The 27,960-nt window shown below is 48.2% G+C and overlaps 1 protein-coding gene across 2 annotated transcripts in view; it reads left to right on the top strand.

Annotated features, from left to right (window-relative positions):
- The window catches only part of XPO6 (exportin 6), a 99,587-nt gene that overhangs the window by 55,872 nt on the left and 15,755 nt on the right, over positions 1-27,960 (top strand). The window contains exons 9-14 of one of the 2 annotated variants that reach the window (XM_044232964.1): positions 6,188-6,297; positions 14,730-14,838; positions 16,954-17,043; positions 18,231-18,300; positions 23,091-23,250; positions 26,526-26,618. In XM_044232964.1, coding sequence (XP_044088899.1) covers positions 6,188-6,297; positions 14,730-14,838; positions 16,954-17,043; positions 18,231-18,300; positions 23,091-23,250; positions 26,526-26,618 — 632 coding nt within the window. Of the gene's footprint in view, positions 1-6,187; positions 6,298-14,729; positions 14,839-16,950; positions 17,044-18,230; positions 18,301-23,090; positions 23,251-26,525; positions 26,619-27,960 lie in introns of both variants that reach the window. The other variant, XM_044232963.1, reaches the window with a different exon arrangement.

The following is a 27,960-nucleotide window of genomic DNA, read 5'->3' as shown; positions in this document are numbered from 1 at the left end:
GCCTTTAGTTCTGTAACTGTCACTAAAACTTTCTACAAGGAGATTACAAGTAGTGAAGCTCTTAAGAGTGAAGTTTTGGTGGATCCAATTTTTGCCCCCATTCAACAGGTACTTTTCGAGCTTGGGTTGTGTATCGGGTTAGACATAGAACCCTCGCTAGCAAAGTCCGTGCCTTCACTGAGTTTACATTTTGTGACCCAGTGTCTTTTTATATATATATGTGTGTGTGCGTGTGTGTATTTTTAAAGCTTTATTGAAGTAAAATTTACATCTTAACGAAATTCACCCATTGTAATCGTACAGTCCGTTCATAGACTTGTGTAGCCAGTGGGGCTGCAGACATGTCCGTCATACCCTATCCTGCATGTGCACGTGCGTGTGTACGTGTGATTTATTTCTTAATTCCAGTAGACTTAGTGCACAGCGTTAATTAGTTTCAAGTGTACACTGTAGCGATTCAGCCAGTTCTGTACCTCACTCAGAGCTCATCCTTTTGTGAGTGTCTTTAGAATAAGGTTTTTTTCTAGAAGTGTCACACACAGAGAAGTGCACAGATCATACATGGACAGCTTGATGAATTTTTCCCAACAAACAAATCCATGTCACCCCCACCTCAATCAAGAAATAGAACATTACTGCCAGCGAGCACCGGTCCCCGCCCGTATCCCGTCCCAATCACTTCCCCTTCACTTCTCCCTACATGTTACCCCCTCGGCCTTCATGTCCCAGATTCGTTTTGCCTGTTCGAGCTCTTTTCTAAACCGAAGTATCCAGTATGTATTTGTTCTGTCTGGCCTTTACAGTCAGTGTCCGCTGGTGAGATCGCCTGTGTTGTGTGGGGCCGTATTTTGCCCTCATTGCTTTATAGTAAGTCATTATCTGCAAGTCCATTCCACAGCTGATGTGGGCTGCTTTTGGGTTTTTGGTGATCATGAGTGGTGTTGCTGTGGACATTCTCATGCATGCTTTTGGGTGTCCTTCTCCATGAAGCTCTTTCTGTTGGTGTATCCTGGTGATGACATTACTGGGTCAGTGAGGGCATGTGATTTTATAAGTAGACGGTTTGGGTAGTTTATTTTATTTTATTTTATTTTTTAAGATTTTGTTTATTTATTTGACAGAAACGGTGAGAGAGAGGATATAAGCAGGGGGACTGGGAGGGGGAGAAGCAGACTTCCTATTGAGCAGGGAGCCCGATGTGGGGCTCGATCCCAGGACCTCGGGATCATGACCTGAGCCGAAGGCAGACCCTTACTGACTGAGCCACTCAGGCACCGCTGTTTTGGTAGTTCAAACCACTAATGTTGTAGCTTAAATGAGGCTGAAATAGAGACATGGGCCTAGGCTGGGAGGGGTGTGTGTATGTGGTTGAGGGTACGGTGGTGAGCCAGGTTTCCTGGGGGCATGTAAAATGAAGCACCCCCAGTGGGTAGGGGTGACCTGTTCCTGGGAGCAGTGGGGAGGGTGCACGTGGAGGAGAATCTGGGTTGAGGATGTGTCGAGATGTCTGCTAGAGGGGCTGCTGGGCGCAGAGCTAGAATGGCAGCACCCTGAGCGCACCAGGCCGAGACGGAAGGGAGGAGGCGGGGAGATGGGGGAAGGGTGGGGAGGTCGCCAGAAGCACGCAAGGTGGGAACAGTGTGAGACGGATCCAGAGAGATGCACCCGGGGGGCCAGGAAGAAAGGATTTGGTAGACACCTTAGAGTGAGTGTAGCAGGTGAAGGAGACGAGGAGCCAGTGCAGAGGTCAGGAAGAAGGGGTTTATTTGGGAAAATGGAATAAAATGTTTTGCTCTTCTGCTCTGTGTGTGAAGTTTTCTATCTGCCTTTTCTACGCAGTATAGAAAAAAGCTCAATAAAAGTGTGGTTTTGGTTTTTTTTTTTTTTTTAAGATTTTATTTATTGGCAGAAAGAGACAGAAAGTGTGTGTGCATGAGCAGGGGGAGGGTCAGAGGGAGAAGAAGCAGGCTCCCTGCTGAGCAGGGAGCCCAACGTGGGGCTCGATCCCAGGACCTTGAGATCATGACCTGAGCCGAAGGCAGATGCTTAACCGACTGAGCCAGCCAGGCGCCCCTAATAGAATTTTTAAAGTATGCAGCTCTTACACCTGCTTCTTTGGACCTGAACCCAACAAACAGTTCTGTGTTTGAACTCTGGTTATTTCTATGAGGTCTGTGTCCTTGGACCAGTGTTCTTAATTTCCTTAGATTTAGTTTCCTCACCTAAGGAGACGGGCTGTGGTGGGCACCTTCACAGTTTGTCCCAGTGTTCATCACCTGTGGTCCCCTCTCGAGAATCCCATGTGTTCGTTTTCTGTTGAACTAGTGGTATTATTTATATGTGTTATATTTGTTTACTGGGAAGAGAAATGGCTATGGTCATGAAGCAAACAACAGGCTTTTTCTTCCTCCATTGACTGAGGTCACTGTCAGGTGAGCTCCCTCGTTCTCTCTCAGCTTCCTGTATGAGGACCTTCCTTTCTGGGCGGAGGCTCCCAGGCTGTGGGAGTCCGTGTCCTTTGGGGTCCAGGCAGAAGCAGATTTGAGCACTGGGCAGAAGAGCAGGAAGCTGGAAGGTGATCTGTGCGGTGCACTGCAGGCTGGGCTGCCCTTGCCTGCAGAGGCAGAGTGAAAAAAGCTGGCCGAGTGCCCTCCAGGGTCAGGAGCTCGTGGGAGCGGGGGGTTCTTCGGGATAGGATTTAAGAGTCGGAAGTGACATGCTCTCAAGATAGAGCTTTAAGTTCTCATCTGTTCATTAACAGTGTGATCTTAATTTATCAAAATTTAATTATCTGTGGAGCGGGAACACATTCTTTCCTCTTGTCTAGAGGCTTGTGAGTGTACTCAAGTGTTTCTGCCTTTTGTTTCTAAAATTCCTAAGGGTGCCTGGCTGGCTCAGCAGTAGAGCCTCGGACGCTTCATCTCAGGGTTGTGAGTTCCGGGAGCCCCATGTTGGGTAAAGAATCCGTAAGAAATTTTAGTACTGGTTACTGCACCCTGAAAGAATAATAATGAGACAGAGGTGGTATTTGTATCTTTCTTTAACTCTTTCCTCTCTCTTGTTTCTTTTCCTACCTTTGTTTTCACCGAAGTGTCCCGCGTAGTGCCTCCAGCCGCTGCCGGCGTTGGCCTCCACCATTGCTCCGCTCGCTGAGGTGTCCCTAGAAGTATCCGATTCCGTCTTCCTGCTCCGTCTCTTACCACATTGTCTCCAGGTCCTTCTTGGTCTTGCATTTTCCCACCTGCCAGCTGTACCTGCCTGTCGTTCTTACAACAGTGCCTGGGGATGTGTGGCACCGGGGACAGGGCTCGGGACCAGGAGGCTTAAGTTCCACATCCTAGTTCTCTTTCTGTTCCTTACCTTGTCACCTTGGGTAGGTGACTTGGCTTCTGAGTCTTTGTTTCTTCATCTGTAAAATGGGAAGAAGAAAAACACCTGTCCACTTTCTGGGTCTGTTGTGATCAGAAAGACCAATGCACTGGGACGTGCTTGGAGAAGGGAGGCGTCGCTAAATTCTTGAAGGAACTTGTCAGGCTCTTTAGTGAGGGCTGATCAGTCAGCCCTGGAGTGTGAAAAATAAATCTGAGTACAGATACCTTTTTTTTTTTTTTTTAAAGACTTTATTTATTTATTTGACACAGAGAGAGAGACATCACAAGTAGGCAGAGCAGCAGGCAGAAATAGAGGGGGAAGCAGGCTCCCCGCTGAGCAGAGCCCGATGTGGGGCTTGATCCCAGGACCTTGTGGCCATGACCTGAGCCGAAGGCAGAGACTTGACCCTCTGAGCCACCCAGGTGCCCCTAGATAGATTTTTAAAATGGGTCTGTGAGGGTTCTGAAACATTGGATGACTCTAAAAGTGCAGCCAGCCTGTCCTCTTTGTGTGCTGCACCCACAGCAGTTGTCTGAGGGGAGAAAGGCGCAGCGCACAAGGGCCTCACAGTGGGGCCCGCAGGTGGGGACGTGTTTCAGGTCCTGCTGACGGTGTACCTGCCCGCCTTATTTTCTGGTCTTGAGCCACTTGGTAAATCCTCAATTCAGAGGCAGGGGGAGGATGTGTATAATTGTAGTGTATAATATATATATATATATAATATATCTTATATATGTAATATATAATATAATAATTGACATAACCATAAACCTTGGGTTTGTGTGGTAACTTTTCCCAAAAGCACTTCCGTATGCATATGATGAGTTGTGTTCTGTGGAGGGAGAGGTGGGTGTTTTCAGATCAAGGAGGGACAACTGCGTGCGACCTATAGGAAGCTCAGCGAGCCGCCGCTAGGAAAGATCCCATCTCCTGTCTACAAGCCGCCCACACTATTTCCACCTGGCTTATTGTTTTCCCCCCTTATTCTTCTGGCTCCTTTGGTGTTGTGGACATCCTGGCTTTCGCAGAGGATGAAGTGGAGACAGGAAATGGTCATTTTGTCTTCTGAGGACGGCCCTGTCAGTGGTCCTTATTAAGCTGTGCATTCCAGTTCCCAGGGAGACGCAGTGGGGTGTGAGGTTGGACTCTGCCTGCGTCTGCACCCGAAAAAGTTAGTTTTTCTGTCTCGGACTCAGCCTGGGTACAGAACTTCCATCTCATGCTACCACCCAGTGCGTAAATCCCACTTACGCCCTTGTAAGCCTCTGGATTTCCTTGTAGATCTGAAATGGAAGGAAACGGACCCTAGAAGATGATGGTATTATTTCTTTTCCTGTCTGATCCTGCCGGCAGACTTGGGGCTCAGTGAAGTAATCACAAATAAAACAAAAGAGCTCTTGGAGGTAGCAAGAATTGGAGTGGATATAGAAGGGATTGGGGGTCACAGGTTAAAATCGAATATGTGTGAGAAGGACTAGGTTGTGGAGAACATAGTGGATTTTTGCATGAAGTAGAGTCTCAGGGCTCTTAAGAAATTGGAGCAGGAGGACCTTGCGGAGACTCACTCTTTTCTTCCCTCTTGACTTTGTCTTTATCAACACCTGGTTAGAGATCGCTCTGAGCCTGGCGGACGCCGCTCCTTCTGCAGAGGAGGTAACACCTGAGGGTCAGAATGAAGCTCATTTTCAGTCTGTTCTGTAGGAAGACTGCAAATGTTACTTTCCTGACCTTCAGATGTGTAAACTTGGCACCTTTGGAGCCACTGGGGTTGTTTTTTTTTTTGTTTTTTTTTTTTTAATTATGTTAGTCACCATACAGTACTTCATTAGTTTTTGGTGTAGTGTTCCCTGATTCACTGTTTGCATATAATACCCAGTGTTCCATGCAGTACATGCCCTCCTTAATACCCATCACTGGGCTAACCCATTCCCCTACCCTCTTGCCCTCTGAAACCCTCAGTTTGTTTCCTGGGGTTCATAGTCTCATGGTTCGTCTCCCACTCCGATTCCACATACCCCCCCCCCCGCCCCTTCATTTCCCTTTCCTTCTCCTGATGTCCTCCATGCTCTTCTCTATGTTCTGCATATAAGTGAAGCCATATGATAACGGTCGTGATCTGCTTGCCTTGTTCGGTTTTGTAGATGTGTGCTAACTTTTCCCAAAGGCACTTCCGTGTGCATATGACCAGTTATGAGCATTGGCTAGGGGTAAAGGGACCTGCTTCTACCCCTGACCTTCAATAAAATGACTCTGGATTTCAGTTTCTTTTTCTCTAAAACAGATTTGAATTGGATGATCTGTGAGAGCCGCCCCCAGCCCAGTCAGTCTCACATTGCAAGATTGGCGTCTCCTCGGCTTATTTTGTAATTCCGTTTGTCCTGCATAGTCTCTCCCTAATGATGTGTTGATGACACCCTTGTCTTGTTAGGATCACTAGGGCTCAGTCTTGAAGACCATCTAAAATATGCCAGTTGTGGGGCACCTGGGTGGCTCAGTCAGTAAGCGTCTGCCTTTGGCTCAGGTCACGATCCCAGGGTCCTGAGATTGAGCCTCGCACTGGGCTCCCTGCTCAGCGGGGAGCCTGCTTCTCCCTCTCCCGCTCCCCCTGCTTGTGTTCCCTCTCTTGCTGTGTCTCTCTCTTCAAATAAATAAAGTCTTTAAATGAAATAAAATATACCAGTTGTGGTTACAAGGAAGTGGAGGGAATCTAGGCTTATGGTCGCACCATTCTGGTGGAAACAAGCACCAGTGGGTGTGTTTCTAAGAAGCAGTTGCATTAAGTAATTTCATTGTCTGGATTTCTTTTGCATCATAGCCTACTCATGAAGGTTACTTCTCTTGCTTGGATATCTGGACGCTCTTTTTGGACTATCTGACAAGTAAAATTAAAAGCCGTCTGGGAGACAAGGAAGCTGTTCTCAACAGGTAAACCCCAGAAACACTGGTAACTAGAATTAGACAGTTTTGCCAGTTTTTCTTGTGGCCTGCAGGGGCAGCCAATGCAGCAAGACCTTTTCAGTGAGACTGGGTCAAGTAAACTGGTTAGGTAGTTGTGTCATTGAGCATTTTATATTTTTTTTCACCTTTAAATATCTTATTTTCTTAAAACATTTTTTTCTGATTAAAAAAGTAATTTGTATTATTAATGTTTTAGGGGTGACAGTGTTTTTATGGGTTTGTTTTTAAATAGCCCTTATTTTAGAGATGAAAAACTGAAATATTTATTGGATGAAATGATAAGACATCTGTGATTTGCTTTAAAGTAATCCACTGAGGATAGAGGGAAAAGTGGGTTGGCCATGTGTTGATAATTGATGTTGACCTTTATTAATGCTAACTTAGGGTTCATTATATTCGTGGTCATTTTGTATATGTTTGAAAATTTCCTAAATAAAATAATAAAGGCTTGTAAAAAATAAATATTTTTAAAAACTAGGAAAAGATAGGAAAATATAAAGAAAAGTTATCTATAATCCCATAGTCCAGCAAAAATTACTTTTGTACTTTTTATTGTATTTTTTAAAAAGAGTAAATGGGGAAATGTTTTTCCCTTCGGGTGTTTCTCAAGATCATTTTTCTTTTTTTTTTATTAATTATTTTTATTAACATATAATGTATGATTTGCCCCAGAGGTACAGGACTGGGAGTCGTCAGGCTGACACGCTCACCAGCACTCACCATTTCACAGACCCTCCCCAGTGTCCATCACCCGCCACCCTCTCCCTACCCCCTGGCCCCCAGCAACCCTCAGTTTGTTTTGTGAGGTTAAGAATCTCTTATGGTTTGTCTCTCTCCCGATCCCATCTCGTTTCATTTTTTCCTTCCCTTCCCCCCACAACCCTCCACCCTGCCTCTCAAGGTCCTCATATCAGGGAGAGCATATGATCGTTGTCTTTCTCTGATTGACTTATTTTGGTCAGCATAGTACCTTCTAGTTCTATCCACATCATTGCAAATGGCAAAATTTCATCTTTTTGATGGCTGCATAGTATTCCATTGTGTGTGTGCGCGTGTGTATACACACACCGCATCTCATTGCTGTTATAAACATTCGGGTGCACATGCCCCTTTGGATCACTGCACATGTATCTTTGGAGTAAATACCCAGTAGTGCAATTGCAGGGTCATAAGGAATCTCCACACTGTTTTCCAGAGTGGCTGCACCAGCTTGCATTCCCTCTAGCAGTTTAGGAGGGTTCCCCTTTCTCCGCATCAAGATCATTTTTCTTACAGGCAGAAAGTGTATTTCCTGTATACTATAGTTACTTATTTCAGAAATGAAATAATGAGCTAATATATCGAGAACGCTTGGTGCATTATGAACACTTGCTCAGTCCATGGCATCCATGGTTGGTGGTGGGATAGTGACCAGCCTTTCCCCAGAAGCGTGCTTGACGGAGGTGGTAAGGCGAATCGCCACCTGAGAAGAGGTCAGACTGACCCTCTAAAACCCTTTGTACTGCTGAGGTTTTACGAGTTTTTAAAATTTCTGAACAGAATTATTTATATTCCAAGTTTAAACGTTTGCACTTTTGTTCCCAAACCGTTATTTTTGTGATTGCACAACAGCTTCCATGTTGCTGTGGGGTCAGGTCAGATGTGCTTTATGGGCAGCACACTCATGTATCTGAGACTTCGTCACACAACACTAGATCCTGTTTTGGTGAATTTGCCAACTCTAAGTAATAGTGTTTTTGAATGAGATTCTCAAAGAAAAGGTACGTCTGCCTTATTCTCTATTTTGTATGTTGAACGGTTGTACTCTTTGGTTCTGGGACTGTGCCTGATCTTGCTGTAGTTAGTGGTAGATATTTCTCATCTCTCAGGCTTGTTGGAAGAGTAAACTGAGGAAATGGTTAATATGCAGGTGCTTTTTAAAGCACAGTACAAATGTGTTTTAGATGTGGAGAATATAGTTTCATTGAGAAAATATGTGCTAGCAGATTATTAGTATTAAATATACACTTGTGCACATTTTTGTACCAACAGAAAGAGTGCTGGTTTAGAATTTAAATTCCTATTCTGCTTCGTGGGAGCAGTGTTACTTTTGGTCAGGTTATATGCTGATCACATTTCCTGTTGTAAAATGCACGTACTGACGTCTCTTGCAGGATGGTTAGGATTCAAGGAAATCATGTGTATATAAAGTGCCTGGGCCAGTAGTTAGCCTATTTTTGGCACTCAGTCATTGATCACAGTGATGACCACAACTGTGAAAATAAGTAACAGAAGACATTGCTGCCCTTTAGCCATGCTGGTGACCGTGGAGTTAAGTGATAGAGCCGTCCACCTGCACAAGTTGACCTGCCTGCCCACGCATCTGTCTTGTGATGTCCCAGTTGTCGGGGAGGAAGCCTGAGCGCTTTAAACATTAGGAATTTTTCTCATTGATCGTTCGATCGTCATCCCAAGTGAGGCTTTCTAATTTTTAATGACTTTTTTTATTTTTAAAAGTACACTTAGAACACTTTTATGCCCTTGAAAAAGCAAAAAAAAACCCCCAACCCTTCAAAGCTGGTCTGTGGTTTTCGAATAGTATATTGAATAGTAACCATCTCCCGGGGAACTGTTTGTTGATCAGACACTGCCTAGTGGTCTAGCTTGCGGCTCCAAAGCCGGTGTGTAAGGTAGTCCCCTGAGGGGCACAGAGACAAGAGTTGAATTTTAATATCTGTATTTTTCCTGTTACCTCTTACACTATACATTTGTACAGGTATGTACTCACATCCTTAGATGAAGGGTTTGAAATGTGGCGACCACTGTTGTAGGTTCTAAGAGACCCTGATACGTCAGACATGTGCAGTTCTGCAGAAGGGCTGATGGAGAGCCTTGGCTCTTTTAAAGAGCACTCATTTTTAAAAAAGCACATAAGTGCGATCAGATGTTTTTCAGCTGATAAAACTCCTCTGAAAGAAGGTGAGGTGCTTTTGGAATCACATTTGTGGCTTGAACCGGAATTTCAGAAGTAACTGATCTTGCAGGAACTAGTCAAGAATGTTTTCTTGGTGTCTTAAATGGGAAACGTGGGTGTGGTTAAGTTCGAGACCGCGTTCAGTTCCTGTCCCTTGTGGTCTGTTGGTTTTGCATCATTCATCACAACAAAGTGTTGTAGGCTTTGTAGGCTCTCCATTTAGAAGCACAAATGTGCATGGATTTATTTTTGGACCTGGGAGCTTGGGGATTGGAGTGCTGCGTGTTCCTCACTCAGTGGGAATGCTGCTGGGGCTCACGTCCCCCGTCAGAGGAATGTGCTCTGTGACACAGCCCGCCCAGCAGAGCTGCTGCTGGGGTGCGTGGTCCACACCGGCCGTTTTCACGTGGTGGTTTGCCAAGGCCCGAGGTTCAGTCTCCTCGTCCTGTGCTGGGCTCCGGGGAGCGCTGTGTCTGCTTACAAGCTGTTGAGAAAGGGAGCTGAGCTGGAGCGTGTTCAGTGCCTTGGCTGCCGGCGGCGGATAAGAGCTGGTTCTCTTCTTTCTCTTCCCGCTCTCCCTTCTCTCGCTGCTTGTCACGGTGGGAGTCGCCACCTGTGTAGAAACTTACTTTTTCAGGAAGATGAGGAAACCTGAAGGGAGTTAAGCAACCTAGAGTTACTGAGTCATGTCCTGTGATCCCCTTTGTCGTGAGAGTCCTGGCAAATCCTGGCCAAAGACCAGCCAGGGCTTCTGAGTGCCACTGGGCTGCACTGTAAACAAACCTGGGCGAGCGTGAGAAAACCTGCTCCCCTCTCTTTCCGGGTGGGGTTTTCTGCTTAACGAAAAGGAAGTGCCTTTGTGGCACGTGGCATTTTGAGACAGTTAATAAAAGGTGATAAGTAGGTTTGTGTCAGGGTTCCAGGAGTTTTCTAGATCCTGTGAAGAGGAATTCATGCTGCTGACGGCCGCAGAGAGCAAGTGAATGGCGTCTCAAGTTACTGCATTGAGTCAAGAAAGCGGTCTAGGGTCTTGCCCCAGGCTTTGTAGTCAGCTGACTTGGAATTTTGTCCGTTACTTGCCTGTGTATTTATTCATTTTTTGTTCATTTGTACTTATGCTCGTGTACTGAACACCTGTGCAGTTGCTGCTGTGTTTAAGTCCGATGTTGGGGTGCTCAGGAATCACATTTGTGGCTCCAGCCACACAGGTCCGTAGGTTTATCTCCACTGCGTGGTCAAGCCTGTGGTGCTGCAGATTGCCCTCTGACTACTGCTTTAGCCGCGCCCGTCAGATTGTCCTGTGTTCCCTTTTCTTGTTTGCCAAAGAGATTGTCTGATTTCTCTTGGGGTTTTCTCTTTGTTGTTTTACTTCCAAATATCTGGAGGTTTCCCATCTATCTTCTTGTTACTATCTTCTGTTCACTATGATCTGCAGACATAGTTCATGTGATTTCAGTTCTTTTCAATTTGCCAAGGTTTGTTTTAGGACAGTCTTCTTGGTGATTGTTCAGAGTGTGGTTGACAAGAGCGTGTATTCTGCTGTTGTTGGATGGGGTGTTCGGTAGATGTCGGTTAGGTCAGGTTGGCGGTGGGGTCTGTGTGTCCTCTGTCATGCTCTGTCCGTGACCAGGAGAGAGGCGAACTCTGTGTGTGATTGTGGGTTTATCCGTGTCTCCTTTCAGCCCTATCACTTTTGCTTCATTTATTTTGGGACTCTTGTTAGTTTCACACAGATTTAGTTTCCCTTTTCAGTGTATTTATTGTTTTACAGTAGCTCTTTGCGATTTCTAGAGCGTGCTCTCTCGTATTACAGTCTGTTTGCTTTTCACATTAGCATTTCACCACTGCAAGTGTATGTGGGAGCCTTGCTGCCGCATGCATCATTTGTCCTCCCTTCTTTGATGGAGGTTGCCACATTTTACATCTGTATCCATGGAAAACCCCATCAGATGTTTTATTATTGCTTTCATCCATCATTAACGTTTTAAAGATCCTAGGAGGAGAGGAGGGGTCTGGAAAATACTAGAGACGTGGTACTTACCCAGACACATGCCAGTTCTCTTTCTTGTCCTTCCTTCTTCAAGTTCCAGGTTTCTTTCTCGTGACCATTTACCTACTCTGTTGATCAGCTCACAGAACGGAATACCACTGGCTGTTTTACAGGCCTTACCTCCAAGTACAGTTACATGGGTGTTAGGGCTTCAACGTAATAATTTCAAGTGGACCCAATTCAGTCCCTAGCACCTTCTATCTGAAACACCTTATGGAGGATGCTTACAGTAGCTGCCTTAAAAGTCTTTGGTAATTCTAATGTGCTGGCATCTCTAGGTTGGCTTCTGTTGATTGTCTTTCCCTTGATAAATGGTCAGTGCCTTCTCATTCTTCATATGTTTACTTGTATTCTGGATCCTTTTACCTGTTTATTCTACCAGCCTCGGGTATGGCTTCCGTCTCCACAGTCACTTTGTGGTCAGAGATGGATGGTGCATTTACAGACATCACGCCATGATTCAGATAGCAAAAATGAGAAGGGGAGATGTTGGACAAAAGATGCCTCTTCCAGAGGCTCTGCCCACTGACTTCTCTTAATATGTCCTCAACCACTGCCATCTGCAAGGGAGGCTGGGAAATGTAGTCTTCCAGTTAGCCTCAGTGCCCGTTGTCTAACTGAGGGAGAAAAGAAGAATGGGTATTGGGTAGACAACCAGAGTCTGCCACACCCATATGCTCTTCTTACCCTCATCAGACACTTTGGGGGAGCAAGTACTACCTAAGTGTGCTTTAGCCTGGTTTCTAGTTGGGTTTAATTTTCTATGTGATAAGCTTTTTTTGCGCCAGTGTTGCTAACTGCCAGTAGGGTTTTAGGTCTAATTTAAGGTTATCTATCCTATGCATACAAAGTCTTTAAATTCTCTTTTAGCTCAGCAAGACAATTTGTAGATGACAGGTTTCATCTGCCCTCTGGTCTGAAGTAGATTTTCTTTCCTAGCAAAATTGTGAAAATGTTTTGGTTCAGTATAGCAATTTATAGCATAAAATTTCTATAATTAGCTTTAGGAATTTTTGTCTGAGCAAATGGCAGATAGAAGCTCCAGGCTTAAGTTTGAGCTTACCTTTTTCTCTGAAGTCTACTGAAATGGGATTTTTGAGTCTATTGGCAGCTTTCCCCACAGATGCTGCCTACGTTGTTAGTGATTTTCGCCACCAGGGTTCATTTCTGGGCCATGCTCAGTTGCCTGTCTAGCCTAGGTTAAGTCATTTGCAAACACTGTGGGGAGGGGTGGTCAGTGTTTTCGTCTTAATGGAAAAATGAGCTCTTGTGACTGTTCAGGAGGACTCTAGTGGAGTCTGCAGACCCTCTACAGAGTCTCAGCCAGGGGTTGTGACTTAGATTGGATGGACTGTTTTTGATCTTGGCACTGGATACCTTTTAGCTCTGATTAGCTTGTGTGGAACTCACCTGCATGGGCTTAGATGGTTTATTAGGTAGAGACCTGTTAAGAAGATGGAAACCAGACTTAATTATTTTAAGGATTCAGTGTAGGAAAGTGGTGAAACTGGTGTTGGAGGATTGGAAGAGCAAGAAGGAAACAGCAGGGTAAAGCAGATGAGAACTACAGGAAGCAGCCCCACTGCTAGGGCTGAGGGTCCAGGGGAACGAGGCGGAGTTACTGACATCTAGATCAGAGGGCTGGACCCCATGCAGCTGGAGCTCGGGTCTCTGAGGAGAGGGTAGCACCCAGCTGCCACAGGAGCTCAGAGGAGGGGCCCCATGGAGCTGGCGCTCACTCTGCAGAGGAGGGGGTGCAGGCTGGCTGTGCATGACGCTGGTTCCAGGAATGGGGAAGCCGAAAGTGGAACCATTGATTACTCCTGGGTGATTGTTGGCCGGGGCGACACAGCCAGGATGATGAGCCCACAGGAAGAGCGGTGCCCCTGTGCCCCTTCTGCCGCTGGGTCTTCCTGCAGTGCCCACGCCATGGAGGCTCCCCGAGCTGGAGGCCCAGGGTGCTTTCTGTGCTCACAGCCCGCAGCCTAGAGTGTGGGGTAGAGGGCTGCTGAGTTCCTGGCCTGGATGCTCAGCTTTGTGAGGAGGGGGAGTCCCTAAACCTATCTTTGAAACGTTCTGGGACAGACAGGGATTTAGCAGCCCGTTTGTTCTTGAAAATTAGTGGCTTGTTGGCCCTTTTGGTGTACCTGCTGCAGGTAACTTGGTGTCTTCTGAGGTAGGTTCTTAACATGAATGGGAGATATCCAGGCCTGGAGCTTGAAGTGTTTCTTCGAGAAGTTCTGAGATATAGGTCAAAGGAGCAGGGTTCCCCCAGGCTTTTTCCAGTTCTTCCTTTAAGTATTAAGTGTTCTTAAAAACTAACTAAAGACGAGGTTTTGGGGAGTGGTTGGAGCAGGCCCAAAGACTGTTGGTGGTTTATGGGGAGAGCATAGGCTGTTGAGTTACGGAATCCCAGGTTCAGATCACCTAGCTTGGTGACCTTGGCTAGTTTATTTAACTTCTTTTAACTCTGGCTTCCTCATCAGAAACAGACCAGTAATACCAGCCATCTCTCTTAGATGTTAAAAGGACTGAATTATTGAATCCTATATTACATCAGTATAACTTGATATTTATATGTAATTACCTATAATCCCCAGGGCAGCCACGGAGAAAATGACTCACAAATGCTTGGTGAAAGGAATGACACGGGAGTGAAAATGGCCCACGAGATGTCTGGAGCATGAAAGAAGGTGGTCATGGAGGAGTTAAATGAAACCATGACCTAGAGGGAAGAAGTAGCACAGTGGCAGAAGTCCTTCCTTAGCAGGAATGACATGAAATGTGAAGAACTAACTGCTCTAGTTTAAGAGGCAGTGGTTGGCAGAATGGATTAAAAAAACATGATCCAACTACATGTCTCTAAGAGACTCACTTCAGTTTCAGAGACACAAATAGGTTGAAAGTAAGAGCTTTCCCATGCAGACAGGAACCAAAAGAAATTTGGGGTAGCACGGCAACTATCAGGCAGGATAGACTTGAAGTGCGGCTGTCGGGGCGCACCTGGGAGGCTCGGTCGGTTAAGCGTCCGGCTCTTGATCTCAGCTCGGAACTTCATTTCAGGGCCATGAGATGGAGCCCTGCCGTGAGCTCCATGCTGGGCATGGGCTGACTTTAAAAAAAAAAGATCCTTCAATCCATCAGTGCAGATGGACCCATCAGTCCATCGGGAAGATGCCCGGCACATGGCGAAACGAGGAAATCCCCCTGCTGCCGTTCCGCTCTGACTCTGACACGTGGGACTTGTCCGCCCACAGACTAAATCTGGTTCACGTGCGACTTGTATCTGGTAACCCAGCAGGGACGTCGTTCTTTCTCAGAGTGCACGAGCCCGTTTCAGAGTCCTAGGCTAAAAGCCCGCTGTCACCTGACGTTGAATTTCTCTCTGCCACGTAGGTACGAAGACGCGCTAGTCCTTTTGCTCACGGAGGTGTTGAATCGAATCCAGTTCAGATACAACCAGGCCCAGCTGGAGGAGCTGGATGACGAGACTCTGGATGACGATGTAAGCAGCGTGTCCTCGTCCGTCTTCCTCGCCGTCGCTTCTGGTGCGAGTCCAGACGGCCTGGCGGCCTGTGAGCTCGCTGCTCCGGGCCAGAGCAGGCTTACGGTTTGACTTGTGCGCTCCAACTGTACAGCTGACCTTGAGCAGTGCGGGGCTTAGGGGCACTGACCCCCCGCACAGTCAGAAATCTGAGTGTGACTTAGGACTCCCCCCACACTTAACTGCTGATAACCTCACTCTTCAATGAAAGTCATAAACAAATGGTTGATTAACACGTGTTTTGTATTTTACTGTATTCTTACAATAAAGTAAGCTAGACCAAAGAAAATGTTACTAAGAAAATCGTAAGAGAAGGGCACCTGTGGGGCTCAGTCATGAAGTGGCTGCCTTTGGTTCAGGTCATGACCTCAGGGTCCTGGGATCGAGCCCTGCATCAGGCTCCCTGTTCAGCAGGAAGCCTGCTTCTCCCTCCCCGTGTTTGTATTTCCTCTCTTGTTGTCTCTCTCTCTCTCTGTCAAATAAATAAATAAAATCTTAAAAAAAAAATTCATAAGAGAAAATGAATTTCTAGTACTGTACTGTGTTTATTGAAAAAAATCCCACATAAGTGGACCCGCGCAGTTCAGACCCCTGTTGTTCAAGGGTCAGCCGTATATCCTATTCGTTTTTTGGGGTTCCATAATTGTAAAAGGAAGTTGGCAGGCATTTTTATGTGTACGGACTAGAGATAGAAGCAGAGAAGCCATATGCACAGTGAGAAGAGGTTTCGTAAGGGCTCTGTATTCCTCTCGTTCCCTTGCCTCGCCTCCGCACCTTTGCCCCCCACTTTGGGCAACAAACAAAAGCCAGCTGGATGCAGGTGGAAATAAAGCCCGACTTAAATGGTAAGCCTAGAACGAAAGGCAGTCTCTTCTGAGTGTATTTTGTAAATCCATGTCTTAAAGTCAGTCTTGACTTAATTGATGCTGGTGTGCCCATCCAAGAATATGTGTCGAAGGACACAATTCCCATGTTCCTTTTTCTTACCCACCATGCACTTCAGAATTTTCAGGTCACTGGTATGCCTTTCCGAATAACAGTGACGGTGGCATGGTGAGACCTTGAGGGGTGGCCATGTTTGGTTTAGAAAGAGCCTTGTACTTGGAGCCCAAAGGCCCTGGACCCCAAGGAGGTAGAAGTCTAGGCCTTTAATTTCTCTGAGCCTTAATTTCCTCCTCTCCCGCAAGGGGAGCAGTGTGTCCGACAGGTACATGAAGGTAGCTTTGGAGGGACCGGCTACATGCCCAGCACATTGTGTGTGTGCGGGAAGTGTGATCTTCACCCCTTGTTGACCGCATGGTTTCATACAGTGCTTCTCGGGGTTGAGCAGGGATGAGAATCACTGGGACAGCTTGGTCAGCAGACTTTGATTTGGGGGTGGGCCACAAAATTTGCATTCTCCTCGAGCCTGCGGGAGATGCTGCCTTGCCTGTAGGCGGTACTGTGAGTGCAGTGATGGGGGCCGCTGTACCGACAGGAAGGTAGTCAGGGATGGTCTCAGAAGGTGACGAATGCGTGAACACTTCTGTAGCTGGGGCGTCCTAAGGGGGCTCAAGCACTTCACAAGTGGCTTTTTGAAGCCTGTATTCCTTTGACCATAGGGGAAAAATTAGGCCATTCTCTGTGGGTCATGTGCTTTCTGAGGAAATAACTTTTTATGACGTTAATTCATTGGATTAAAAAAAATACTCTAGGTTGCTCTTTTTATTTTTTTAATTTTTTAAAAAGATTATTTATTTATTTGACAGAGAGATAGATTACAGGTAGGCAGAGAGGCAGGCAGAGAGGGAGCGAGAAGCAGACTCCCCACCCAGCAGAGAGCCCGATGCGGGGCTCGATCCCAGGACCCTGAGACCATGACCTGAGCCGAAGGCAGCGGCTTCACCCACTGAGCCCCCCAGGCGCCCCTCTAGGTTGATCTTTTTAAGGTACTGAGTAACCCAGTTTCAACATTTGCCATTTCTTCAAGATTTTCTGTGTGAGAGTGCACTTGAGGTTGCAGATGAAGGGGCAGGGGAGATGTCCGGACTCTGCCTTGCCAGGGGAGCTGATCCTTCTCTGTCTCCCCCGCAGCAGCAGACGGAGTGGCAGCGTTACCTGCGCCAGAGCTTGGAGGTGGTGGCCAAGGTGATGGAGCTCCTTCCCACGCACGCCTTCTCAACACTGGTAACTCACTCCTTCCCGCGCACGCCTTCTCAACACTGGTAACTCACTCTTGGAGGGGGATGAGGAGCCCAGGGTTTTTCCCTGCACGTGTAGCATGAGTAGTAAGCTCTTTTGCTCACGATACTTGTGTGTGTGTATAATATATATATATATATATACACACACACATATGTGTGTGTGTGTATATTTTTTTAATTTTACTTATTTTTAAAAGAACATAATAATTACCATAACCAACCCTGAAGTTTAACAAATGTTAACATTTCCCCCAAATATTTTTAAATCAATTTTCGAAAGTACTGTTTTTTTTCCTGAACTCTTGGATGTAATAGCAGTTTTCCTAATGCCTGCCTTCATGCCTGCATCAGTAACTCAGAAATGGCCAGGCCCCGCGGAGGACTTAGAAAGATTACGTTGCTGGAAAGTGAGCCTTTGTAAAGCTCATCGCTAGCACTCTGCCTCTGTTATGTGCTAGACTCTTGGGCGGAAGGACTGCTTTTGTTCACTAAGTGATGCTTATTATTTGGGGAGATTTCCCTAAGCCTTCAAAGGGCGAGGTGAGCTGGGGGGCTTGTGTTGTGTTTTCCAGCTGCCTTCCATAGGGACCTGTCACATTAAAAGTCTGATCTTTTATCTGAATGGTGTGTTAGCAGCTTTAGGAAGAAAAGACAGAGCTTTGGCTATGAAGGTCCTGTGTACTAAATGACTAAGGGAACCTGACTTCCAGAAAATTTGGCCTGTCTTTTCACTTTGTTATGCACTTTAATAAGGCATATCTGGTAGTTCTTTCCAGAACAGATTCCCTTGGAATTGAAGGGAGATAGGCCCTGTCCCTGAGCTCTAGAAGGTCTAGACCATTTGGGGTTTGACGTCCTCTTTTAGGAACATGACAGTTCTGATAGTCCTACCCAGCGTCCACTGCTTTGTTAGAAAAAGAGTATCGAACTGATGATGTTGTTTTCTTTCTTACTCCAGCCGTGAGTTGGCAGTGTGAATCGTAGAAGTTGTTGAGGGCAGGGCACTGAATGGAGACACTCTGCTTAGCTGCCTGTAAAAGTTCCCAGAGAAGTTTCTTTTATCTGATGCCCACCCCCCCATAGATACTTATAATGTTTTAATGTTAAAAATGCTGTTAAAATTTGCGTTTATTTATTTATTTTTTTTAATCTTTGTTTCTTTGTTTTCAGTTCCCAGTTCTTCAGGACAATTTAGAAGTTTATCTGGGGTTACAGCAGTTTATAGTTACTTCAGGGTCAGGTAAACTGGTTTTTATTTTCTCACTTTAACCAACATTAAAAAAATATCGGGCTGATATTTAATTATTGCCGTCTTTGCTGTTGGAACATGATTTCTCCACCGCCACTTCCCTGTGGCTCGGTCTCTCCTCACTTCTGCACAGGGAAAACTTTTCTCAAGAATCATAATAAAAAGGACCTGTGGGGAGGCAGAAGATGAGACTCCTTTGGACAGTGTGTTCCGGAGAGCGGTTTCAGAGAGGGGAGGGGGCGCAGCTAATTGGAGCCAAGAGGGAGAACTTTGAAGAGAAAAAAAACAAAAAAACACAAAAAGCCCAGCACTTAGAATATTCCCTTAGGTCTTTTCAGCCAGCAAGTGTGCTAGGGAAAATGGCCTTGGGCTTCCCTGCCATGTGCTCTTTGTTTTTGGGTGTTTGGAAGCAGGACGCGGGACGCCGACAGCTCTCCTCTGGTCAGGGCCGCGGGAGGCCGGGCCATCGCTGGGTGGAAAGCCTTGGGGTGGCCCTTTGTTGGCGGTGCCTGCTTGGGGTTTCTTCTTGGCATTTTGGGGTTATGTTTTTGGTGACAACAATAGCTTCCATTTGTCAAATGCGCATTACCTGCCTGGCCCTTTAGCATTCGCCTGCACTCCTTAACTCTCTCACCTGTCCCGCAGCTGGGAGGATTCGTACCAGTTGCTTCTTTTTCACGGAACGGGAAATTAATGTCCGGAGATGTTTATTTGTCCCAAGATGGTGTCAGACGGAATGATTAAAAAGTTGAATTAAGTCCAACTTGACTTGTGTTTTGCTAGCCCAAACCATCAGAAACCCCAGCAACTTACCCTTGTGCCTGCAGATGCACCTGTGCTCACCCGAGCCCCCCAGCCCCCCAGCCCCTCCTGTCTCTGGTGGTGGTTTCACACTGCTCCTCTTTAGTGTTGCCCCTCTGGGAGTTGTGCCCGGCCCTGGCCGCCGGTCCCTCTGTTGTGTAACTGTTGTCTCAGCCTGGCACAGAGCTGCCCAGGGTAGAGACCATCTCCTGGACGAGCTTGTTATTCATGGCAGGACCTCCACGAGAGGCTCTTTCTGAGGCTGCCCTTCTCGGTGGCCTGTGACGGTTTGTTTCCATGACTGTATTAGCTTCTAAATAATCCACTGGGCCCCAGGAGGTCGATGGGACTTGGCATGCCCCAAAGTTTGTAGATAGGCTAAGAACAACTTAGAACTTTAAAAAGACCACTTTTCAAAGCAAACATGTCTGTAGAATATGCTGTCAACATTAACGAAAATCCTTTTGACCATGTCCCAATGCTACCGATGTTTCTAGCATCCATTCTTGGGGAGAAACTGTGCCCCGGTGGTCTCTTCCTCAGGACCACTCATCAAATTAGAATGTACTCGGCATCCTCGAGACATTATTCTGGGTCATTAAAGAGGTTGAGCAGGCACTCCCTCCCCTCCTTCCCTGCATTGACCCCGTGTTCCTTTTCGAGGGCGTTGCTGCCTTCTTTATGTTGCATTGAGTCTGTCTTCGGACAAAAGTCTGAGTGATTTTTAGGTCCTTTCTCTGAGACATACTGATAACTTCTCATCCGAGAAGGATAATCTGTTTTATTTTTCCCTACGTGCGATATCACGTACCTGTTCTCATCGAAAGCTTTTTGCTGGCAATTTCATAGTGTGCTTGGCTTTTCCAGATTGTGTGTAAATCTCACCCCTAGCGCTGATCCTTGGTGCACACTCCAGGGGCAAAAACCTCTCAGGCCAAAAAAATACTTCCCATTTTAAAACAAGTTCTCTTATCCACGACGAAGCATTCCCCCACCCCTTGGTGGCTCCCAAGCCAAGTTTCCAATGCAAGGCCTGTTAAAAGAATGGAAACTCTGAGTACATTTTGCTCCCTGGTCCCATGGCCATCCACCCTCTGACAACCCCCGTGCTGTGTCAGCGGCCTTACCGCCCCTCCCAGAGACCGTTCCCCGCCGTTCCCATGTGCTGCTTCCCACCAGCCTTTCATTCTTTGGTCTCTGGAGTCTGTATCCATGGGAGTCTTCCTGTCAACTCTTGCTGGTCTTCTGCCTCCACATCTGTGATCAGGTCCAAGGCAAGACATGTTGCTGCTGTGGCACCTCAGTGGCTGTGCGCCCCTCTAGCCCCCGGGAGCTCCCCCTTTGCTCCTGTTGGTCATTCCCACCGTTCGTGGGTTGAGAGGTCCTGTCTTTGGTGGTTGTGTCTCTAAACATTCTTTGCTCTGCTCGGGTTTATTTATGACCTACTTGCTCTCTCTGAGTGGAATTCCTCAAATGATTTTCACACCCCTACCTCCCCAGCCCCCCAACAAAGAGAAGACGGAGTTCTGTTTAACATTAAGATGTGATTTGCCAGGAAGCTGTCCTTTGGACGTGGTAAAGAGTGCATCTCGACAGCTTCAGGGTAACTTGCTTTAGGGGAGAGGATTTTCTCCTTTGAAAACCTCTGTGTAGCAGAGGGTCCCCCTTTGTGGATGTTCTTCGCTGTCAGGAGGACATGAAAGCCTTAGCCGAACAGAAGATGTGGGTAGTTGGGAACAGCTTTCTTGGTGGACACTCAGGCCTGCCCCTCGAGTTGAGGTTGGCTCCTTGCCACGTTTTCTGCCTCCGGTGGTTCGAGGGTTCTGGGTTTGGAGGTGGGGGCGACGACTTTGCTTTGGGGTACTTCCTGCCTATGCACGTGTCTGCCTTGGCAGACAGCGGGAAGGAAGCAGCTACAGTTTGCATTACTGTGAGCCTTACATGGCACATGTGTATTCAGTTGAATTGTATGGAATTGCAGTGTTGGTCGGTCAGAAATGGTCAAATTCAGCCATTTCTTATGGTTCAGACTAATAGTTTAACATCACGGCAGTCCCCATCTGTTTTCTACTCTAAGTACTGCTCTTTGACAGATTCGGGGTGGGTTAGAGGGGACCGCTCAGGATGGCAAGGATTCTCATCAGGAGGGTGACACCGGAAGTGAAGGGACCCAGGGCTGCATTTCCGCTGAGGGGAGAATCCTCACCTCTTCCCTAGACTGGCGTGGGTCAGCAGGCCATGGCTGGGTTTGTGTTCTCCCCTCGGCAGGGGGACGGACCGCTGATGATCATAAGAAACTGGGGAGACTACTTCCTCCCTCAGTGTTTCTGACCGAGCTGACTGAAGAGGGAAAACTCCCTGGAGGGGCGTCGGCGAAGAGGCCCTGCCTCAGGGTTAGTCATGTGGGTGCGGGGGTGGGGGCAGTGGGGACGGTGGGGGGCAGGCCCCTTAGGATGACTGCTGAGAACCCACTCCAGTGGAAACCCGATTTAGGGTGGTATTCTGGCTTGGTTTTTAAAAGGGAAACATTTTGGGTAACCGCTCTTCAAGCACCTAGTTCTTCGGTAAACCCAAGGGTACGCGCTGTAGGGTCCGGTGTGGGTACGATGAGAAGCCGTGGGCAGGGTGGAGCCCGCTGGGCCCCGGGGCGGGGAGGGCGCAGACTCGGGCTGGCCGCCTTGCTCTGGGAAGAAACGCCAGCCTCTGTCTTTGGCCCATAGGACCGCCACACCCTGTTCTGGGTAGAGTTTTCTTCAGGTTTTCTTCCCACAGCCCTAAAGCTTGCTTGGTGTCAGAGGAACAACAGGTTGATATGGAGCTGTAGCCCGGAAAATCCTTGACGTTCAGAAGGTGCTCAGTTGTGGTGTTTTTGTTAGCTGGGAGCGGAGGAGAGGCAGCGTTCTCTCCACAGGACCAAAATACCTCCTGGTTCTGACTGTTCCGTGGGCTCATCTGGCTGGACTGCCGGCTGGTCGTCCTCTTGTTCAGAAAGTTTCAGGTCTTAGAAAACCACGTGCTCTTTGTTACGTATAGTGACACGAACACTGAGTGATGCTTTATACCTTACAGTTCACAGGGTTTCCTGTGCGAGCCATCTGACTTTGCCTGTACACTAGTGAATTCCACAGGAGCATTATTTTCCTTTTTAAAGACAGGGAACTGAGACTCAGAAGGGCTGGCTGGGGCCCAGAGCCAGCAGGTGTTCGGCCCCGGTGTCTTCGGGCTCCAGGCCCTGTGCCTTTATCCCAGATCCGGACCTTCTGGGGCGTGGAGTGCCGACTCCACCTGTTCTTTGCGGAGCGGTGCATCCTGCCTGTTTGCCCACGGAGGCTGCATTCTGTGGCCGGCCCGGGTGTGGAAAGTGGGCAGCTTTGCAGGTGTAGGGGCCAGTCTAGGGCACTAGTGCTACCCCAGAAGTATGACCTGTATTGGCAAGTGACTGCGCTGTCCCGCCTGTTCCTTGCGTGAGGGATTGGTGGTGTTGCTACCTCTGGCCCAAGGGAAAGCACATCAGGTCCATGTGTGCACACTGTGGGCTGTGCCCCTCTTGTTCGCTCTCTCTGGGCCTACAGTGCTTGTGGGTGCGGGTTTGGGTGGAGGCAGGGCCCGCTGTTCTGGCTTGTCACTGGGAAACAGCCTGCAAGTTGCTGTGTTTCACAGTAGTTTTTGTTTTTAGGATGTATTTGTTTTAGAGGGAGAGAGAAAGTGTACGAGTTTACACACGTTGGTCAGGGGAGGAACAGAGGGAGAGTCTCAAGCAGACTCCCCACTGACTACAGACCCTGATGCGGGGCTCGATCTCGTGATCCTGAGATCGTGACCTGAGCTGAAATCAGGAGTCCGGCGCTTAGCTGACCGTGCTACCCAGGTGCCCCTCGGCAGTCGGTTTTGCTCCCTCCCGTTGCCCAGACCAGCTGTTGCTGTAGCGGTAGCCGCGGCACCTTCTTCCGCGGGGACCCATGGGCGGTGTTGTGTTGCAGGGCACAGGCTGAACATCACAGCGGAGAACGACTGCCGGCGCCTGCACTGCTCCCTGAGAGACCTGAGCTCCCTCCTGCAGGCCGTGGGCCGGCTGGCCGAGTACTTCATCGGAGACGTGTTCGCCGCACGGTTCAGCGATGCCCTCACGGTCGTGGAGAGGTAGGCGGCGGCTCCGTGGTGGTGCCCTCCCTGCCTCAGAGCCCGGTCGGTCGTTCTTGGGTGAGGGCAGCGTGTGGCCAGCTGCACACGGAGCAGCACGTACCCCTGAGAGCTCCAGGCCCATCGTCTGTAACGTGGGAGGGTCCTGCTGTCTTGCAGCTGACTGAGGCTCAGTGAGAGGAAGCACTTAGCACAGCGCCCAGCTCATAGCCGGCGGGTCTGTGGGTAAAAAGACAGCACTGTCTCAGAAGGAACCAGGCGAGGTCAGTCGTACGTCTCTGCCTGCACGGTGAAGAGACAGTAGGAAAGGCCTGGTAGGCCAGGGACAGACAAGCGGTCACTCAGCCTCTTCAGCTGGGTAGCCAGATGCCAGAGCTGGGACTTACTTCTCCCAGTCCTGTTAAGTCCTGAGGAGTCAAAGCTGACCCGAGAGGTGGTTCCCTACCTCTCTACCAGCGTTCTCCATCACCCTCCCCTCGGGACCCTCCCCCGCGTACAGCTGCATTTGCTCAGGACTACGGCCCAGGCCCAGGCCCCTGGCTCCTGTCTCACAAACTCATGTGCTTAAATATTAAGTGAGATCCTTGGCAGAGGAATGGATAACGATGTGGGATACGTGTACACACACGTGCACACACACAGACACAGGACTATGACTCAGCCATCAAAAAGAATAAATCTTGCCATTTACAATGGCATAGATGGAACTAGAGAGTATTATGCTAAGTGAAATAAGTCAGAGAAAGACAAATAATGTACAATCTCGTGTGGAATTGAAGAAACAAAACTGATGAACATGGTGGAAGTGAAGAAAAAATAAGATGAAAACAGAAAGGGGGAGGCAAACCGTAAGAGACTCTTAACTCTAGGAAACAAACTGTGGGTTGCGGGCGAGGAGGGCGTGGGGGGCCAGTAGCTGGGTGACGGGCGTTGAGGAGGCGCATGGGGAGTGAGAGAGGGTGTCCCGCAGCTCCTCTGCCCCCGACGCCAACGATAATGCTGTATGTTAACGGAACTGAATTTAAATAAATAACTGCAAAAAGGTGCTTCCAATGTGATAGGAGGCTCAGATTGCTTCAAGGGAGCTGGTGCACTGATTAGATCAAGACTGGGTGGGTGTGGGTCCAGCCGGAAGTCAGGTCACCGGACTCTGTCACGGGCCCAGTAGCCGGATCATTGGTAACTCACTGAGCAAAACTGAGCCCCAAGCCTAGTGACTTGCACACCTGAGTTTTCTTTTAACTGTTACTCTTAGCCTAAAAGCACAGAGAACTAAGAGTTTTAAGTAAATCTTTAAAAGGCAGATTAATAATAGTAAAAGCACACAGTAATAGGAGATTTTCAAAAAGTGGTTTTGCACATTTTATTTCATTCTGTACTTTGAGGGACGGGGGTGATCTGTGATCTGTGAGCCAGCCGTGGCCCGAGATGGGGACTGCCTTGTTGCTTCAGGTCACACGGTTCACAAGAGGGACAGTGGATTGTGACCAGCTTCCTGAGTCCACATGTTGTGCTCCTTCCGGACCACGGGCCTTCCACCTCCAGCGCCCCCCTCTTCTTCCTGGGCCAGGCCTGCGATGCGTCTTTCTTCCTGTCTGACTTTTTTCAGACTTCGGAGTCCCTGCCTTGGTGTGCCTCTTTGTGCGCTGCTCGGGTTTGCAGGCCCCGCGCTCCGAGATACTTGGCTGTTCTGCCCTTGTTTAGAACGGAGTGTGAGTGAAGGCTCCTCGTTGGGGCTGCGTGACCTTCATGGCCAGTGGGATGAGCTGGCTTCTCGCCTGCAGGCTGCACACGACAGATCTACTGGCCAAGCTGCCAAGCGCAGCCGTGGTGGAAGACACGTTCAGCAGCCGTTTTTAGTGCGGAACGGCACTCAAGATGCCGTAGACGTGCAGCCGCACACCGTGTGATTCCACTCACGGGGGATACAGACACTAGTCCCAACCAGAGAGCAAGGGCAGTGACGGGCCAGGCTTGGGGCAGGGGGGATGGAGTTGTTCTTCAGCAGGTAGATGTGGAGTTTTATAGGATGTAAAGGTAAAGGGGACGCGTGGCCGTGCTCGCCCGCTAAGCGTCTATTCAGCAGTGCTGAAAGGTGCTCTGGGCACAGAACGGAGAGCGGTTTGCAGAATGACACGCTGGGTGCGCGTGGGTGTGTCGTGTTACCATGCCGGCCCCTTCCCAGAATTTCGATTGAGAGCCCTTGGCTCTTTGACCCCCATTGCTCCCGAGCCCTGCATGCTTTGGGATTCAGGCTTGGGGTTTTCGAGGCAGGTCCTGCTTTCCACTCCCTTCTGAGAGGAGTGGTTTTCAGAATGTGGTCCCCATGCACGGAGTGCCAGGTGCAGACTTGCTGGCTGCTCCTCGCCGCCCCGGAGTCCGTCTGTGGGGTCGGACCAGGGAGCTGCACAGTAACAAGCTCCCCAGTGGGTTGTTTGGGTCGGTGAAGCTTGAGAAGCTGTGCCCTGGGGCACCACAGGAGGAGAACGCCCTCTGGCTTCCCTGGTGTCTGTCTCAGACCTGCTCCCTTAGAGAGCTTCGTTAAGCAGCAGGCACAGACGGAACTGCCCTGGGCCTCCGGCTTCTTCCCTTTGCCCAGAAGGGAACATCGGTCTCCAGTGAAAGAGGCGTTTCCATTTCCCCGAAAGCTGGCTCAGTTACTGCACTGAAGGCTCATTTGTATGCAGTGAGCCTGTGGGCAGCCAGTGGGCTCAGCACCTTGCTTCTGAAAGGATTGTGCTTGAAGTTAAAAACCCTTCAATTTGTTCTAAAAGGTTTTGCTTCATGCCCTGCCCCCTCCCTCAAATATTTTAACAGGAACATTTTTTTAATCTTAAGAAAAGTTTGAAAAATTGTGCAGCGAACATCCATACACCCATCACTTGGATTCTGCAGTGAACATTTTGCTCTATTTTCTTTATCATATGTCTGTCCATATGAAACATTTACTTTTTTCTTATTTTTCGTCATAAAATACACAACATAAGATACTTGCATTTTAAGTATTTTTATGGTGTATATTATACCGTATTTCCCTGTTAGATATTTATTTTGTGTTCAGAATATCTTGGCTCTGTAAGTCATGCCTTAGTATCTTTGTATAAACCTTTATGCACATCTCAGATTAGATCTTTGGAATAAAATTGAAGGTCTGGTCTTGATAATTGTTTGGATGGAAAAATGTCTGTCCTTGGGACCTTCGTTGGTACCTTGTCCATTTTGTCTGTGGTAGTCGTAAGCTGAGTATCTCTTCCTGCCAATTTCTTTGCCAACAGGTTGGTCAAAGTCACTCTGTATGGATCTCAGATAAAATTGTACAACATTGAGACTGCTGTGCCGTCGGTCCTGAAACCTGATCTCATCGATGTGTAAGTACAGAGCGGGCTGCTGGTGCATTCTTGGGAAAGGCCGAGTCTTCTAGTCCCGGTCCGTTTATAGATAAAAAGGAACAGCGGTGGTTGCTGTGAAGAAGAGAAGGACTCCCTCCTCCAAACCTAGGAAGAGAAGGTTGTCTGGGGGCAGGGGTGGTTGGAGTACGTGGAATGCAGCAAGCAGGTGACGGCCGAGAGCAGAGCGTGCATCGAGTGGGCACTTCAGGAGGGAAGAGCGCCAGGAGCCCAGACACACATGTGTCGCAGGGTCCCGCGGTCAGGGAGGCGGTGAGCGGTGTGTGCGGTGGCAGAGGAGGCCGGGGAGGCGTGGGAGGACCACAGTGGAAGCAACTTGAGAGCCTCAAGGCTCATTCTGTAGGCCAGTGCCTGAAGCTGTAGCCTGTGGGGAGGGACTCGGAGAGTCTTGACTACCGCGGGCGGCCTGAGGCTCCTCGGGGGTTTGTGTGTTACATGGGTCCTCGAGTGACTCCCAACGACGTTCAGGGACCGCACCAGACGGGCCTTTGGGACAGCGGAGAGCCGTTAGGAAAGTACCGTGGGAGGGTTAGAGGAATGGGGACTGGAGGTGGGCTATGTCCCTGAGATCACAGTGCCCAGACTTGCTCCAGAACGGAGCAAAGGTTGGCAGACTATGGCCCGTACCAGATCGGGCCCGCTGCCAGCTTTTGTAGATGGAGTTTTACTGGAGCACAGCCACGCCCCTTCGTTGACACGTCGCCTGTGACTGCTTTTGCGCCACAGCAACAGAGCTGAGTAGCTGTGACGGAGAGAGTATGTATGGCCTGCACAGCCCAAAATATTTCTACTCTGGTGTTGGCAGAAAAAGTCTGCTAACCCCTGTTCTAGATAGTTCTTGAGCTGCAAATTAGGTAAATGATAGAGTCTTATTTACTAGAGCAGTTTAGGATTTTTTTTTTAAGAGTGTGTGTATATGCGTGTGTATATATAGCTTTCCTTTTTGAGAATTTAGAGAAAGCTGTGAAGCTTCTGCCGAGAAAAATGCTAATTTGCTCATAAACACAACATCTTGCGCATAGTTTCAGGAAGTTCCAGAGCCCCCTCTCTCCAGCCTTACGGAGCTCTGTAAATTGGTTAGATTGACTGAAATTCCTAGACCCCAAAGGCACACTGATATCCTTTTTCTTAATTTTGGTACTCAAAGCTTGGAAGGGTAGAACAATCAATGCATTCTAAATATAAAATACAAAGTAACTGCTTGGTCACTATGAATTACCTGTATTTTCGTACTTTAAGGTACTTAATACCTTTTCTTACCTAACTTCTTATCTTGAAAAAGTTACTACCTGTAGTAAAGGGG

Source organism: Neovison vison, chromosome 14 (assembly GCF_020171115.1).
Source record: "Neovison vison isolate M4711 chromosome 14, ASM_NN_V1, whole genome shotgun sequence".
NCBI classification, from domain to species: Eukaryota; Metazoa; Chordata; class Mammalia; order Carnivora; family Mustelidae; genus Neogale; species Neogale vison.
Note: the sequence above shows the minus strand (reverse complement) of the source record. Positions and strands in the feature narration are given on the sequence as shown.